The sequence below is a fragment of the Garra rufa genome, chromosome 1 (assembly GCF_049309525.1).
Source record: "Garra rufa chromosome 1, GarRuf1.0, whole genome shotgun sequence".
In the NCBI taxonomy this organism is placed as follows: Eukaryota; Metazoa; Chordata; class Actinopteri; order Cypriniformes; family Cyprinidae; genus Garra; species Garra rufa.
In genome coordinates, this window is record NC_133361.1 from 45340845 (window position 1) to 45355985 (window position 15141).

Below are 15141 nucleotides of genomic sequence, written 5' to 3' on the forward strand. Positions count from 1 at the left end.
AAGCATGTATGACGCTCGCAGTGTTTTCAGTCTCTGCCGCCTCAATATATTTATACATGAACACATTAACATTATCTCTAGAACTGCTCTGAGAATTACTTATTATTTTAAAAAAAAATCAACATATCATATACATACAGAAACTTAAAGGTCTTCACAGCAACCAGCATAATCAAATTTTGTTTTAACTTGAAGAAACTGTTACAGAAATATATAGGCCCTACTCCTCTCCTGTGGCCTCATAGGATATTTAAGTGTCCACTGGATACACAGAATATCACATGAAATAGTAGGTAATCTGGGTACTTTTATGTACTGTTTTCTGAATACTGTAAATTTGGACATGCTAATTTTGCCTACTATATAGTAGGCAAGAATGAATATTAAGATACAGGCCAAGTGACTGTCTTTATGGGTGAATAACTGAATCATTCACTCAAATGATTTGTTTAAACATACTGATTGAAGCAGGAATGAAAACACCACCACTGTATGTTGCTCCAAGGCACACAGCGTTAAATTTTTTGCCTTACTTAGAAACGGAGAAAGAAAAGAAAAAAGAAATGAAAACTACAAAGTAACTGTGGATACTGTGCCTACAATGTATTTGTAATGCCAGGCCTGCAGAGGGAGCCCTAGCTTCATTGACTGTCACCGCTCCCTCTGCTGCTTCGTTGGTTATTTCCTGTTTGGCAGCCATTTAAGGAGCGCCATGCCAAACAGACCTCTGCGAAGTATTGTTTTGCTCTTGCAAACTCTACCAAGCATTTTCCTTGTTTCCTCGCCTTGTTGTTTTCTCCTAGCCATTGCCATAGTTCTGTTTTGTTTCTTAGTCATAACCATAGTTCTTCCTAGTTTTCATTGTTTTGTTTCTTTGCTACTTTGGACTGCCCTCTTGGTTTTTGACCCTCGCCTGCCTTATTGGATTACGCTTTTGCCTTGCCTTGTTTGTTCCTGTTTGCTGGTGTTTGACCTTGCCTGTTCTGACAACTATCTGTACAATAAAGCTTGCATTTGGATCCGCACCTCAGTCCTCAGACTCCCATTGTAACAGTATTTTACTGCTTTGTTAAATGCCTTATTTGTATTATTGTGTCTGAAATGTTAGACATTGCTTAATTAATATTAAATCATTCTGATATTCCTCTGATAAACTCTAGACGTGTGAAAACAGCACAATCCTGAGCACCCCTGACAAACATCTAATCTTGTAAAATGTGTGGTAAGTACTGCTGCTCCGTAATATAGAGTGTTTTCACAACGCGTCATCAATCGGCCATATTGCCGGCACTGAACGTAAACAATGCCACTGAACCGAACAGAACTCGCAAATTTTACTGATTATTGCTGCTGAAAATGGTCAATTAGTGTCATGTTTTGGGCTGTACTAATCTGTCGGACCAGCAAAAACACTTGCAGTATAGACTACCAAAAGTTATAACAAATCAGGGAGAAGAGTGCAAAAAAACTGTCTGAGGAACAAAATGCGTTTGTGGTTGGCCAAACTGAACCAGGATTTTCAGAGCAGGAATCTTGACAACATTAATGTTTGTGCTTATTATTTCTGGTCAGGTAGGTGAAATATTAGGCTAATATCATAATAAATACTGCTCGTACATATCTTTGCCACCTATTAGCTGTAGTTTGTCAAAATATTGCGGCCTTTCCTGCTTACTAAGTCCTTCTCTATATGATTTAGAATCAACAGCATGGAAGTTAGCTTTAATTTCGCATTTGCATTACAAGAGAAGGAAAATTACATTTGCGAGCCTGGGTTTCGAGTGTGGCATTTGCATGCACTCGCTGTCTGTGTTGGTTTATGCAGAGCTCTGATTTTGCATGACAGTTGTGTTACTGGATTTTTCTACTGTTGTTTAAATAAATCGAGAAAATCCACCTCCAATCACATGATTCTGTCTGACTCCGCCCATTTCTGTGGAAATAACGCTGCATGACACAAAGCTGCCACCAGCTGCCTCTCTTTCTCTTTTTTCATGGTTTAAACAGCATAAATTAGCAGAACAACGAATTAAGTAGTGCATTAACCATGCAATCCATGCTGTTGTTCACATCTGAGTATCTCCAATATGGCCACGTAACTGACCAAACCGTGATGTAAGTGTAAACCCTCTATACACATGTGTATAGTATGTGTGTATGTGTGATCACGAATCTTGAAATTGAAAGTAAAAAGCATGCACGCATTCAAAGGCGTCAATACCCCGTCTATTAATACAGGCTCCCTGATACCCACAATTTATACACAGTATAATTACCCAACAATATAATTGTAAGAGAAAGCACTGAAATATATTTTTTCATCCTATCTCGTATTTATTCCCTTTTGAGGTTCCAGAGTAGACGTCATTTCCTTTCTGAACACTTTATTCGAATTCAGGCACATCCCTAAACATAACTCTCTGATATAATTCCACCTAGTTTAGCCAAAATGGCTAATGTGATGAGAATTCACATGTTATTTCGGCAACACTTTAGTATTGGGATCAATTAACTAGTTGCTTATTAGCATGCCTTTTAATAACATATTGGCTGTTTATTAGTACTTATAAAGCATTTATTCCACATGACCATATTCTACATCCCTAATCCTACCAATACCTAAACTTAACGACTACCTTACTAACTATTAATAAGCAGCAAATTAGGAGTTTATTTTGCATAAAGTCATAGTTAATGGTTTATGAACTTAATTAAAACCCTTAAAATAAAGTGTGGCCACTATTTCTTCTTGCTTATGTTTCAAATGTTTAGATTCTCTCACAAAATACAACTGAAGCATGCTGTACAGTGCCGTCCACTTAAAATGAGAAAGACATATACAATACTGAGTCAGGCACAGTTTTGTGCATATGTGTGTGTGGCTTCAGTTACGCTTCAGGCGTTGCTGTATGCTCATGGGAAAGGTTGTCCAGTCTAATTTGACTTCTATTATGTTGTCGAACACTCGCAGAATGGCTAATCAATGAGCCTTTATGTCTTTGTGCTTGAATGCAAACATGCACACTCACACATAAGCATGCATTTCAGAAGTTCTGCATAAACGAAACGCAGCTTCACCATTTAGAATCATGCTAGGACCCTGACACAAGCGCACACACGCAAAAACTGCATAAAATCTAGCTGGCTCCGAGACTGTGAGTGCCTGTACCCCGTTGCTGAAGGGGGCGTCGCCACGTCGAGCATTTCCATGGTGAACATGTTCGGTTGCTATGTAATTATGGTCTATTTGTATGAGAGCCTGCACCTGAAGTGGGTCTGACTGCTGCTCATATGATTGGCCGTGCATGCGTGTGTCTTTATGTGTAAGAATCAACAGCATGGAAGTTAGCTTTAATTTCGCATTTGCATTACAAGTGAAGGAAAATTACATTTGCGAGCCTGGGTTTCGAGTGTGGCATTTGCATGCACTCGCTGTCTGTGTTGGTTTATGCAGAGCTCTGATTTTGCATGACAGTTGTGTTATTGGATTTTTCTACTGTTGTTGAAATAAATCGAGAAAATCCACCTCCAATCACATGATTCTGTCTGACTCCGCCCATTTCTGTGGAAATAACGCTGCATGACACAAAGCTGCCACCCGCTGCCTCTCTTTCTCTCCTGCAATTATCTCCAAAAAGACATCTAGACTTACAGCCCCGTCTTTACTGCCGTAACTACAACAATCAGCATCTCCCGGACCTCTCACATGCTCCTTTCCTGACCTATCAGCTGGGCTTTAAAGCCGCATCACCATGGAAACATAAAAGCGAGTCGAGTCAAAATCACATATTAACTGCAGATGGACACAATGAGGTCTAAGGGTATGAATTACATGAAGATGTCTGTCAGACTCCTGCTGACAACATGAAGGTGGTTGATTATGTTTTTAAAGCTGTTTGTATGGCATATAGATATGAATTTGTCAGTAACGCCAAGTCGGTACGTGCTGCGGCACTGGCAAAGATACAAATTTGTGTAGAAATTGATTCTACACATTTAATGCTAATATTAGGAAAAAATATTAGGTGACCAAAAATGAACACACAGCATTCATAAAATATTGTGTGTTAAGTATTTGGACGTAAATAGCATGACATGATTTAGCCAAGTTGAACATGTTCCTGGATCAACTTCCTTTGTTGGTCCTGAAGCAACATTGCTATCACAATCATTGAAACCCAAATTCAACCCTGTACTCCTAACCTAATAAATAATAAAACAAAATAAAAAGGTAAAAAAAGGCAAAATAAAGTAAAATAAAGGAAAAAATAAAAAAAAGTAAAATACAATAGTAAAATTAAATAATATAAAAAAACGAAGTAAAATAAAACAAATTGAAATAAAGTCAAATAAAATAAAAAAGTAAAATAAATAATAGTCATATAAAGTCAAGTAAAATAAAATAATGTAAAATAATGTAAAATAAAATCAAAAGTAAAACAAAATAAAATAGTGTAAAATACAATAATAAAATAAAATAAAGTAAAATAAAGTAAAAACAAATAAAATAAAAGTTAAAAAAGGTAAAATAAAGTAAAATAAAATAAAATAAAATAATGTAAAATAAAATAAAGTCAAATAAAGAGGTTTCTGTGGTAAAATAAATCAAGTAAAATCAAATAAAAAGAAAATAGTGTAACAAACAATAATAAAATAAAATAATATAACATAAAATATTGTAAAATAAAAAAGTAAAATAAAGAGGCTTCTGTCGTAAAATAAATAACATAAAATAAAATCATAAAGTTAAATAAAACAAAATAAAATAAAATATATGATAAAGTAAAAAATAAAATAAAGTAAAATAAAAAAGAGTTAAACAAAATAAAATAATGTAAAATAAAAGAAAATAAAGTACAATAAAATAAAAAATAAAGTAGATAAAAAATATAGAAAATAAAGAAATAAAAAATAAGAAATAAAGTTATAATACAATAATATAAAAATGAAATAAAATAAAGTAAATTAAAATAAAGTAAAACAAAGTACAAAACATAAAGTCATATAAAGTAAAATAAAATAAAAAACTATAATGCTAAATAAAAAAAGTCAAATAAAGTCAAATAAAATTATGTAAAATACAATAATAAAATAAAAAAGAGTAAAATAAAATAAAAAATAAAGTAGAATACAATAATAAAAATAAAATAATGTACATTAGTGTACAATAAAATAATAAAACAAAATAAAAAAGGACAAATAAAGTAAAATAAAATAATGTTAAATATAATAACAAAATAAAATAAAATAATAAATAAATATATAAAATCATAAAAATAAACAAAATCATGTAAAATAAAGAGGCTTCTGTGGTAAAATAAAAAAAAATAAAAGTGAAATAAAATAAACTAATTTGAGTTCATTATCATATTTTGAGGCTGCTCAAACCAACCTTTAAAATCAGAGGGAAATATATAGCTGATAAAAATGGTAAATCAACCACATCTCTACGTCTAAACCTACACCTAAAATCTGATTGTTGATAGGAATGTTGTCCTGCTTGGGTAAATCATGTTAAGCAACATGCACAAGAACATACAGTACACCGTGTGATTCACCCTAGTAAAACATGTTCCCAGATGCACATCATTTATTGTCCTAAAACCACTTTCTAGAAATAAATCAGTATCCTCAAAATCAGCGAGCACTGATTTGTTGCTAGACAAGCACTTCCAGGTTCTGCTAAAGGATGTTGATCCAAACACATGCCCTATTTGGGTGGATAATGTTAAGCAAGAAGCTCCAGTTTTGGAGCTCCAGTTATGACAGGAACACCAGAGAAAGACACACATATCATACCTGTGCTGCTGCTGTTTATGTGTTTGAGTCTTTTCTGGTGTGTTTTGCCATTGTAGTGTATCTGTGCTTGTGCTGCGGAGTTCAGCTGAATGTTGCACACTTCACAGAGTGTGTACGACCTGTGTTTGCGCTCCCGCTTCGGACGAGAGTTCATAGGCGGGCCGTCCTGTCTTGTACACTCCACCCCATCAGAGGAAGTGCCCTCATGCCCAGCCTCTTCAGTCAGCGGCCCGTCTTCTACAGGACTCAACGGACGCTTCATTCCTAAAGAGAGAGAAAAGAAAAGTTTGAGATTCTTTTAGTTCTTTAAAGTTATCATTTCCATCCAAAATCTATTTTAAACCACATTTTCCACATTTTCACATTTTATATTAATTCCAAAAACATTTTCTGACTTCATACTAATTGTATTTTGAACAAGTGATTTGTCACATCAAAGTATTATAAGCATATAAGCAGTATTACAAATGGTGAAAAATGAAATATGTTCACACACACACACACACACACACACACACACACACACACACACACACACACACACACACACACACACACACACACACACACACACACACACACACACACACACACACACACACACACACACACACACACACACACACACATACACCAGTCAAAAGTTTTTGAACAGTAAGATTTTTTAGTTTTTTTTAAAGAAGTCTCTTCTGCTCACCAAGCTTGCATTTATTTTAGATTTAAAGTACAGCAAAACTGTTACATTTACTATTTAAATAACTGTTTTCTATTTGAATATATTTTAAAATGTAATTCATTCTTGTGATTTAAAAGCTGAATTTTTAGCATCATTACTCCAGTCACATGATCCTTCAGAAATCATTCTAATTGATTTTGTCCAGGTTTTCTGATGAATATAAAGTTCAGAAGAACAGCATTTATCTAAACTAGAATTTTTTTGTAACATTATAAATGTCCTTATCATCATTTTAATCAATTTAAAGTATCCTTGCTAAATAAAACTATTAATTTCTATAATTTCTTTCCCACACAAAAAAATTTGACTCCAAGCTTTTGAATGGTATAGTGTATAATGTTACAAAAACTTTTTTTTTTCAGATAAATGCTGATCCTTGGATCTTTCTATTCATCAAAGAAACCTGAAATAATTACTCAACTGTTTTAAATACTACTACTAATAATTAATGTTTCTTGAACAGCAAATCAGAATATCAGAATGATTTCTGAAGGATCAAGTGACACTGAAGACTGGAGTAACAATGCTGAATATTTAGCTTTGAAATCACAGGAATAAATTACATTTTAAAATATATTCAAATAGAAAGCAGTTATTTTAAATAGTAAAAATATTTCACAATTTGTCTGTATTTTGGATCAAAAAAAATGCAGGCTTAGTGAGCAGAAGAGACTTCTTTAAAAAACTTTTGACTGGTTGCGTATTACCATTCAATTTAATGTTTTAAAGTCATTTATGTTCACCAGTGTCACATTTAATTAAAAATAAAGCAAAACAGTAATATTATGATAATAATACTATAATTAAAAGAACAATTTTCTGTTTTAATATATATTAAAATGCTATATCTTCCTGTGATGGCAATGTTGACTACTCCAGTCTTCAGTGTCACATTATTATTCAGAAATAATTCTAACATGCTGATTTATTTCTCAGAAAGATTTCTTTTTAACATCACTGTTAATGTTTTTTTTTCAGGATTCTTTGATGATCACTTTGTCTCTTTAGATCAATTTAATGCATTCTTGCAGTATAAAAGTATTAATTTATTTTAGCGAAAATCTTACTGACCCAAAACTTTTGAACTGTAATGTATATATTATTTACAATATTTTCTGCTCATCATTTTCTCACAATCTCTGGGGATTACAGCAGTGCTACTGACCTCCACTAGGGGGGGATATTCATCAACAATGCCTAGAATTTACAGAAATCCTGCATTTTTTTGCAGTTAAATACAGTCGTTATATAAATACAACTTTTTGATTTTATTTGCTTATAACAAATTATAATTCAATAAATATTCAAAAATCTTTGCATGTAGCTCATGAATATCATTTTGTGCACCACTAGCCTACTAGAGAGCTAGACAACTCCATAATCTCTGGACTTGTCTATCAAACACACACCTCACAAGGACAAACATACACTGGAGCATTTTACACACGCACACAGGCCCCATTGATCCTGCGCCTCCTTCTCTAAACACCACTCCCTGCCCACGGAGCACAAACACACATCTGTCTCTGCTGCCCAAACATACTGTAAACCCACCCCACCTGACTCACAACAGTCCAACTATGATTGGTTAAACATTACACGTAAAATAAAATGCAAAGTACGTTGATAACAACACTCTTTCATTAACAGATCGGTTTAGATTAAGAAGCAATGATTTAGTAAGGATTTTGACTTAAAACTGAGTGAAATGGACACTATTCAGTCAGTTTTAGAACGATACTTCACAGAAACTGCTCTACTGGTAATGACTTTATCATTCATATTGTCAGCCCTTTGAGCTCTTTACTGCAGGGATCAACAATACGGATAGCCAGGGCCAGTAGACTGAACTTACTTATGTGATGTGCAAAGCTTTGTTGTTGTTACATTTTACATTTATTGACCACCTTTATGTGTTTCTATTATCTTGCAAACATAAACATTTCTATGATAATTGAACTGGGCTAGTATAAATATGTCACCAAGGTATTATCATCTAAACAGCTTTCAAATATTGATAGAGACAAAGATAATGTACGTTTTGTTGAAATTGCAAAATTGTAAATAAAAACCAATATACTGCTGAACTGTGTGCTATAATTTCGCTGTACAAAAATAAAACAATGCCAGTATTACAAAATATAACTTTAAAAAGTGTATAAATCACTCGCTTTTCTAAAGAAACATTGTCCAATAGCAAAAACAGCAGGTGAAGTTACAGCGGAAGTCTGCATCTCTCTCGCCTCCCCTGAGCCCATTGAGTTTTAACAGGCTTCCTAAAGCGTGCTGTTAGTTTGGTGGAGGGTAACTATGAATGAATGGTATGATGATTCGCAAATAAGTTTGAATGAACAAAATAATGGCTTAAATAGGAAGACTAATTAAAAAATTGAACAACTCACACACTTTGTTCCATCAAAATAAGACTTCAAATGCAGTTAAAACATTTTCTGCGGGAGTTTTTAGTGAGCAATTAGCTTGGTGAAATTTAAAATAAATCTCCAAGTCATGTCTGTGAACAATATTTACCAAGATTTGATGACAAAAAAAAAAATTGTTATAAGTTAACTATGAAAAAGAATAGCTTTTATATTGTTGAACTTGTTACTACCTTGAGGTATTTTGGAATAAATGTAAAATACTTAAAAACACTAACTTGTTGAGATTCATACTTGGCTTTAATAATTAGAATATTGATTACATTGTTCATGTTAAAATATAAAATAGAATAGTTCTTTTGATATACAATACACTTCCAGTCAAAGGTTTTTGAACAGTAAGATTTTTAATGTTTAAAGAAGTCTCTTCTGCTTACAAATCCTGCATTTATTTGATCCAAAGCGCAACAAAAACAGTACAATTTTGAAATATTTTAACTATTTAAAATAGCTGTTTTCTATTTGAATATATTTTAAAATGTAATTTATTCCTGTGATCAAAACGAAATTTTCAGCATCGTTACTCCAGTCTTCAGTGTCACATGATCCTTCAGAAATCATTCTAATATGCTGATTTGCTGTTCAATAAACATTTATTATTAATAATAATCAATATTTAAACAGTTGAGTACATTTTTTCAGGATTCTTTGATAAATAGAAAGATCCAAAGATCAGCATTTAACATTCATCTAAAAATAAAAAGCTTTTGTAACATTATATTTTATTATATTATATTAATATTTCATTACATGAAATATTACATATTATATATTTCATTACTCAGCTGTTTTTAACATAATAAAAGTTCTTTGAGCAGCAAATCAGAATATGAGAATGATTTCTGAAGGATCATGTGACTGGAGTAATGATGCTAAAAATTCAGCTTTGAAATCACAGGCATAAATTACATTTTATAGTAGTATAGTAGCATAGTATAAATATTTAAAAATTCTACTGTTTTTTGCTGTACTTTGGATCAAATAAATGCAGGCTTGGTGAACAAAAGAGACTTTTCTAAATAAACATTAAAAATCTTTAAACAAACTTTTGACTGGAAGTGTATACACACACACACACACACACACACACACACACACACACACACACACACACACACACACACACACACACACACACACACACACACGTTGGGTTTACATGTTTTATAGGGACATTCCATAGGCGTAATGGTTTTCATACTGTACAAACCGTACTTTCTATCGCCCTACACCTACCCTACACCTAAACCTAGCCCTCACAGGAGATTGTGCACACCTTTACTTCCTCAAAAAAACTCATTGTGCATGATTTATAAGCCTGTTTCCTCATGGGGACCTGAGAAATGTCCCCACAAGGTCAAAATCTACTGGTATTCCTATCCTTGTGGGGACATTTGGTCCCCATAACGTGATGAATACCAGGTACACACACACACACACACACACACACACACATACATATACAGCATGTATATACATAGCATATGTATATATAGCACAGTATAATAATACGTTGCTAAAAATAAAATACATAGAAAGAAATGTTAGTAGGGCGAAAGTATAAAAATCTACAGAGCCATCCAGACCAGCTGGACAAACTCCTTATTGTTGAGCCGCTGTCACTGCTGGTCACACTGACATCATGGAACAGTTGAGATTCATTGAGCTCCTATTTGTCTTAGTTAAACATCTGAAAAGAGTCCTGAGGTCACCCTGTCGTCTGGACACACAGCTGAAGGAGTGGCAGCGGATCAAGGAGAGGGCTGTTAGCGTTCTTCTGCGTTGTGGTGAGCGTGTCTTGTTTCACGTCTTCTATCCACGCCACCCCCATGAGACTGCATCAATCAGAGCTTGGATATCCTGGTGAAAGTCACATATGTGTATTTCTGTCACTCATGCTCAGACACGCAAACAAACAAATGCACAAACAGCAGGGCAGACTGTCAAGCGCTCCTAAAATACTCTCCTGAAACAAGACATGACGTGGCCAACTTCCCAACAGAGCACCCTCCACAGGTCAAGAGAATATAGCAGTCCTTTAGTTACTATGATTTAAATTTTATTTCATTTAATTAGCCCTACCACAAAAAAAAAAAATATATATATATATATTCTATTAATATTCCAAATCAGCCAGAGACAAACCTATAAATTCTACACAAAAACACAAAAAAGTTTGCCAAGTTGCTCTGTATCTTTCTTTTTTTTTTTTCTGTATTATTATTTTCAGTTCTTTTCTGATCTGACTCGTCATTCCAAACTCTGAAAGGTTCGTCTGACTTCGGCACTTTCATTCCAGCCAAATTGAAGATAAGTGGTCATAAGTGGCGAAAGTGAAGATAAAATCAGCTCCAGAGTGCCACCGTAATATTTACTATCAGACACAATAAAGACATGTCAGTGAAAATACGACGTCTGCCAACAGTTTTAAACTCAATCTAGCAAATGGTAGCTACGGCAGTTGTGTGCGTGACATTATTAGCCAGTGGCGTTGTATGTTCGGATGAATCTATAATTGGCTGGCTGAGCTCTGGAGTGATGAGTCTTCTGTTGTTTTTCCACTAAAGTGATGCTCTGTCTGGTTTGGAGACACAGCCCTGTGGAACACGATGAGTTGGGTGAACGGCTGACTGGATGCTCTCTCCCTAATAAGTTTGCTGAGGGCCGCTGGCATCACCAGTGGAGATGGGTGTGTTTACTCAGGCCATAATGCGTGTGTGTGTGTGTGTGTGTGTGTTTGTGAGAGGATGTGTGCATTCAACTCATTTGGGATGAGAAGAAATTTGCTCTGTTTCATAGCTTTGCAACATCTGCTGTGTGTTTCATAACCTCCATGTTAAATGACTTTCTGTATGATATGAGGGGTGATTGAATTACTCTGTACAGTCTTTGAATTATCTTTATTAGGGGACTTTTCCCACCACATATAAGGGTCAGAAACATAAGAGTGAATGTTAAATAATTATATATTTTTAGATTAATTTTTTTAATCTAGATTAATCTCACTGTAATCTTGGAATTAATATAGATTAATCTAGATTAAAATGGCTAATTTGAATTTTGCCAAAGGCATTCAGAATATGTGTGCTACCCAAATAATGACTAAAAGTAAGTCTTTGAGAACGGGTTTCTCAAGCCAGGTGGCACATTAGACCAGGGGCTCATCTCCTGTTTCCAAACTGCATATAAACTGCTATATTTATTTTTTTTATCATATATTGATTTATGTCAATTATTTAAATAGGAATATATAAACACCTACATTATACTGTACAAAAGTAATACAGGACTAATGTTCTAATTACATGTTACACCGTCAAGTTTCTGTGTGTACAGTATGATATGATGCTAGTTTTCTCAAATGAAACGGTAAAAGTGACACTCACAGCAGCTTTGGAGATTGAGTTTTTCTGTTCATGTGAGATGCAAATGCCAAAAATTAACGGGAACGTCACGCGTGCTTCGGTATGCGTGTAGTAAAAACGCGTCTCCGCCATTCATACATACAGAGGCAAACGGAACATGCAGGATTCATATTGAAACGGTCTTTTTGCATTTCAGTTTTCACAGACACTAGTCCATATCGCGATTTGAATTAAGTGGCAGACCAACTTTTGGTTTATGAATCCAAAAATCGATGAATTTACGTGGCATTTCGCGCTATAGTAGATTCGGTTTTTATGAATGGAGTCCGCGATCCAGTCCGTGTTTTCGTGGAGGAGACATTATAAACGCGCGACCATGTAGAGACAGAAATGACATGCCTTCGTGTAAATAAGATAACCCAACTTTGACAATAGAATAACGGCGATATTTTTTTTATCGCCCGATAAGAGTCTCACGTTAACGCCGATAACGGCCCACCACAAATTTTTTTAAACCTTAATGAATCAAGAAGAGGTTTGCAATATATATCACATATTATAATACCGTAATTGTTGTTTAAACAATATGCGATTTGACATTATTGAGTATATCGCAGAAACTAAACAAAAACACACCAGAGAGTGGATGCATACACTGAGATGCAGGTTAGACTACTGCGCAAGCATATTTAGAGTTTATAATTTCACTGCGTGATTTAATCTATTGAAATACATTTAGATTTCCTACAAAATTCAAGATAAGGGTATGACTTTATATGTCTTTTATATTTATATCCCTCCCTGCTTTTAAAATACATACGCATTGGGGTTTGCGGTTACGTCACAATATTGGAAGTATTTCTGTTTTAAACCATGAAGGTGAGCCAATGGTATCAAACTTTGCACAATAGTTATTGAAGTTATTGTCACTTAACTTCAGACAATTCACTAGGCCTGTATGAATAATGAATATGAGTCTTGATAATTTTAATTTAAGGCCTATAAAAGGTAAGCGAGAATATTTTGAAATCGTAACCAGTCTGTGGTGTAAAAAAGGTTGAAGACCCCTGCTGTAAGCCTACTGTAGTTTTTTAAAGTTCATGAAACAAAAGTAGCAGCAGCAGCAAAAATAATAGTTTTTATCTACCTTTTTATTGTACTTATTTGTCATTTGTTTCTTAGCAAAATAAACAAACGTCATGCATTTTGTTTGTTCTTTGTGTCATGTAAGACTATGAATCTTACATAATACAATCTGGTAAATGTGCTATCATAATTATTCAAAAACATAGCAAATTTTGCGCACATTTTTGGAAATTACCACCACAAAATCAGACATGTAGATCGTAAAATTCACAAAAAAAAAAAAAAAAACGTGAAATTCTGGAGGGATTGAATAAACAAGTTAACGTTAAGTGACTTACATTTTAGACACAACAGTTCTTGTTTTTGCTGTGTTTCAACAACGAAGGTAGTTCCAAACCAAGCCACAGTAGAACTGTTTTGCATCTCTGAGCAACACACAATGGTGTTACATTACTGAATCAATCAGCCGTTTGACCGAATCAGTTGAATGAATGACTCAATGGCTCACTCATGTTCCACCTACTGGTGATTTTGGGTTAATATTTAAAGTATATTTTCCCTTTTCCCCCCCTCAAATATTTTCCAATATTAGTATTCAACATTTTGTTTTTTTCAAACATCAAAACCGTATTTATGCATTTGCATCTCCAGGTTAAATGCATTCATGTCCTGCATTAAACAGTCTGTGTGAATGCATCTAAATTCCACCTCTGCATTGCACTGCATTGTTGATACAGCTTTATAGTGTCTTGCTATTTGAATTAATTGATTACATTTACGAATTTGAAACAAAAGATGATGAATACATTTAATTTGGTTAAAAAACAATTGGCTCTATAAAAGTATAAATGCCCATAAAATGTACAAATTAAAAAAAAACTTATTGGAAAAGATTACTTCTGTTACTCCTGCAAACTTATCACTTCACAGAACATGAAGAATATCAAAAACTTTGAAAGCCAGCTGTCCACATCAGTCCTAAAACTCCTTAAAGTACCATCACAATAACAAGCTCAGCAAAATATTATCTAATTATCATTATTGACAAAAGTACGAGATATAATATTGAGATTTTTTTTGTCATCATCGCACACCCTTTTTATCAAGTTTAGACACTAAAAAAGCCACGAGGTGTAAGCATCAATCAAAAAGTGATTTTAAAAAGTACTAAGTTTTAAAACATCTTCTCTAATAAAAATATTTTCACACATCTTGATAAAAAAGTGCCATTCAAAATAGGGTTTGGGGTTAGATTTCTGTTGTAATTTTGAATACAAAGTTGAGTCGTGAAACTCTAGATGGTGCAGATAAATAGGTTCTAACTCAATCTGATATAAGCACATCATCTAACAGTTGCAGTGCGCATCAGAAACCCTACACCTTCCCCAGCTCCACCTATCTGCTACAGGGTAATTTTATGTATGCTATATATGTGAGTTATTTCATTTATGTTACATGTGAAGCAGCAGCATTTCTTACATGCTCACAGCAGCAGATCTGTGGATGTTTTGCAGCAGCAGCACAGCAGATCTATTCCAAACATATTAATGTTGCCATATATATTACCATGCTAATCTCTCCGAGAGTTGTCATGATAGAAAAAAAATTCAACAAGGATGCTTTAAATTGCTAAAAAGTGACAGTAAAGACATCAATAATGTGACAAAAGATTTCTTTTTCAAATAAATTGTTATTGTTGTATATTATTGCTGCTGCT

General features: G+C 33.9%; 1 protein-coding gene across 1 annotated transcript in view; it reads right to left on the reverse strand.

The window, feature by feature from the left end:
- The window catches only part of znf385c (zinc finger protein 385C), a 121749-nt gene that overhangs the window by 77920 nt on the left and 28688 nt on the right, over positions 1-15141 (reverse strand). Inside the window, exon 2 of the mRNA XM_073832635.1 lies at positions 5800-6063. Within this exon, the coding sequence (XP_073688736.1) occupies positions 5800-6063 (264 nt within the window). The remainder of the gene's footprint in view (positions 1-5799; positions 6064-15141) is intronic.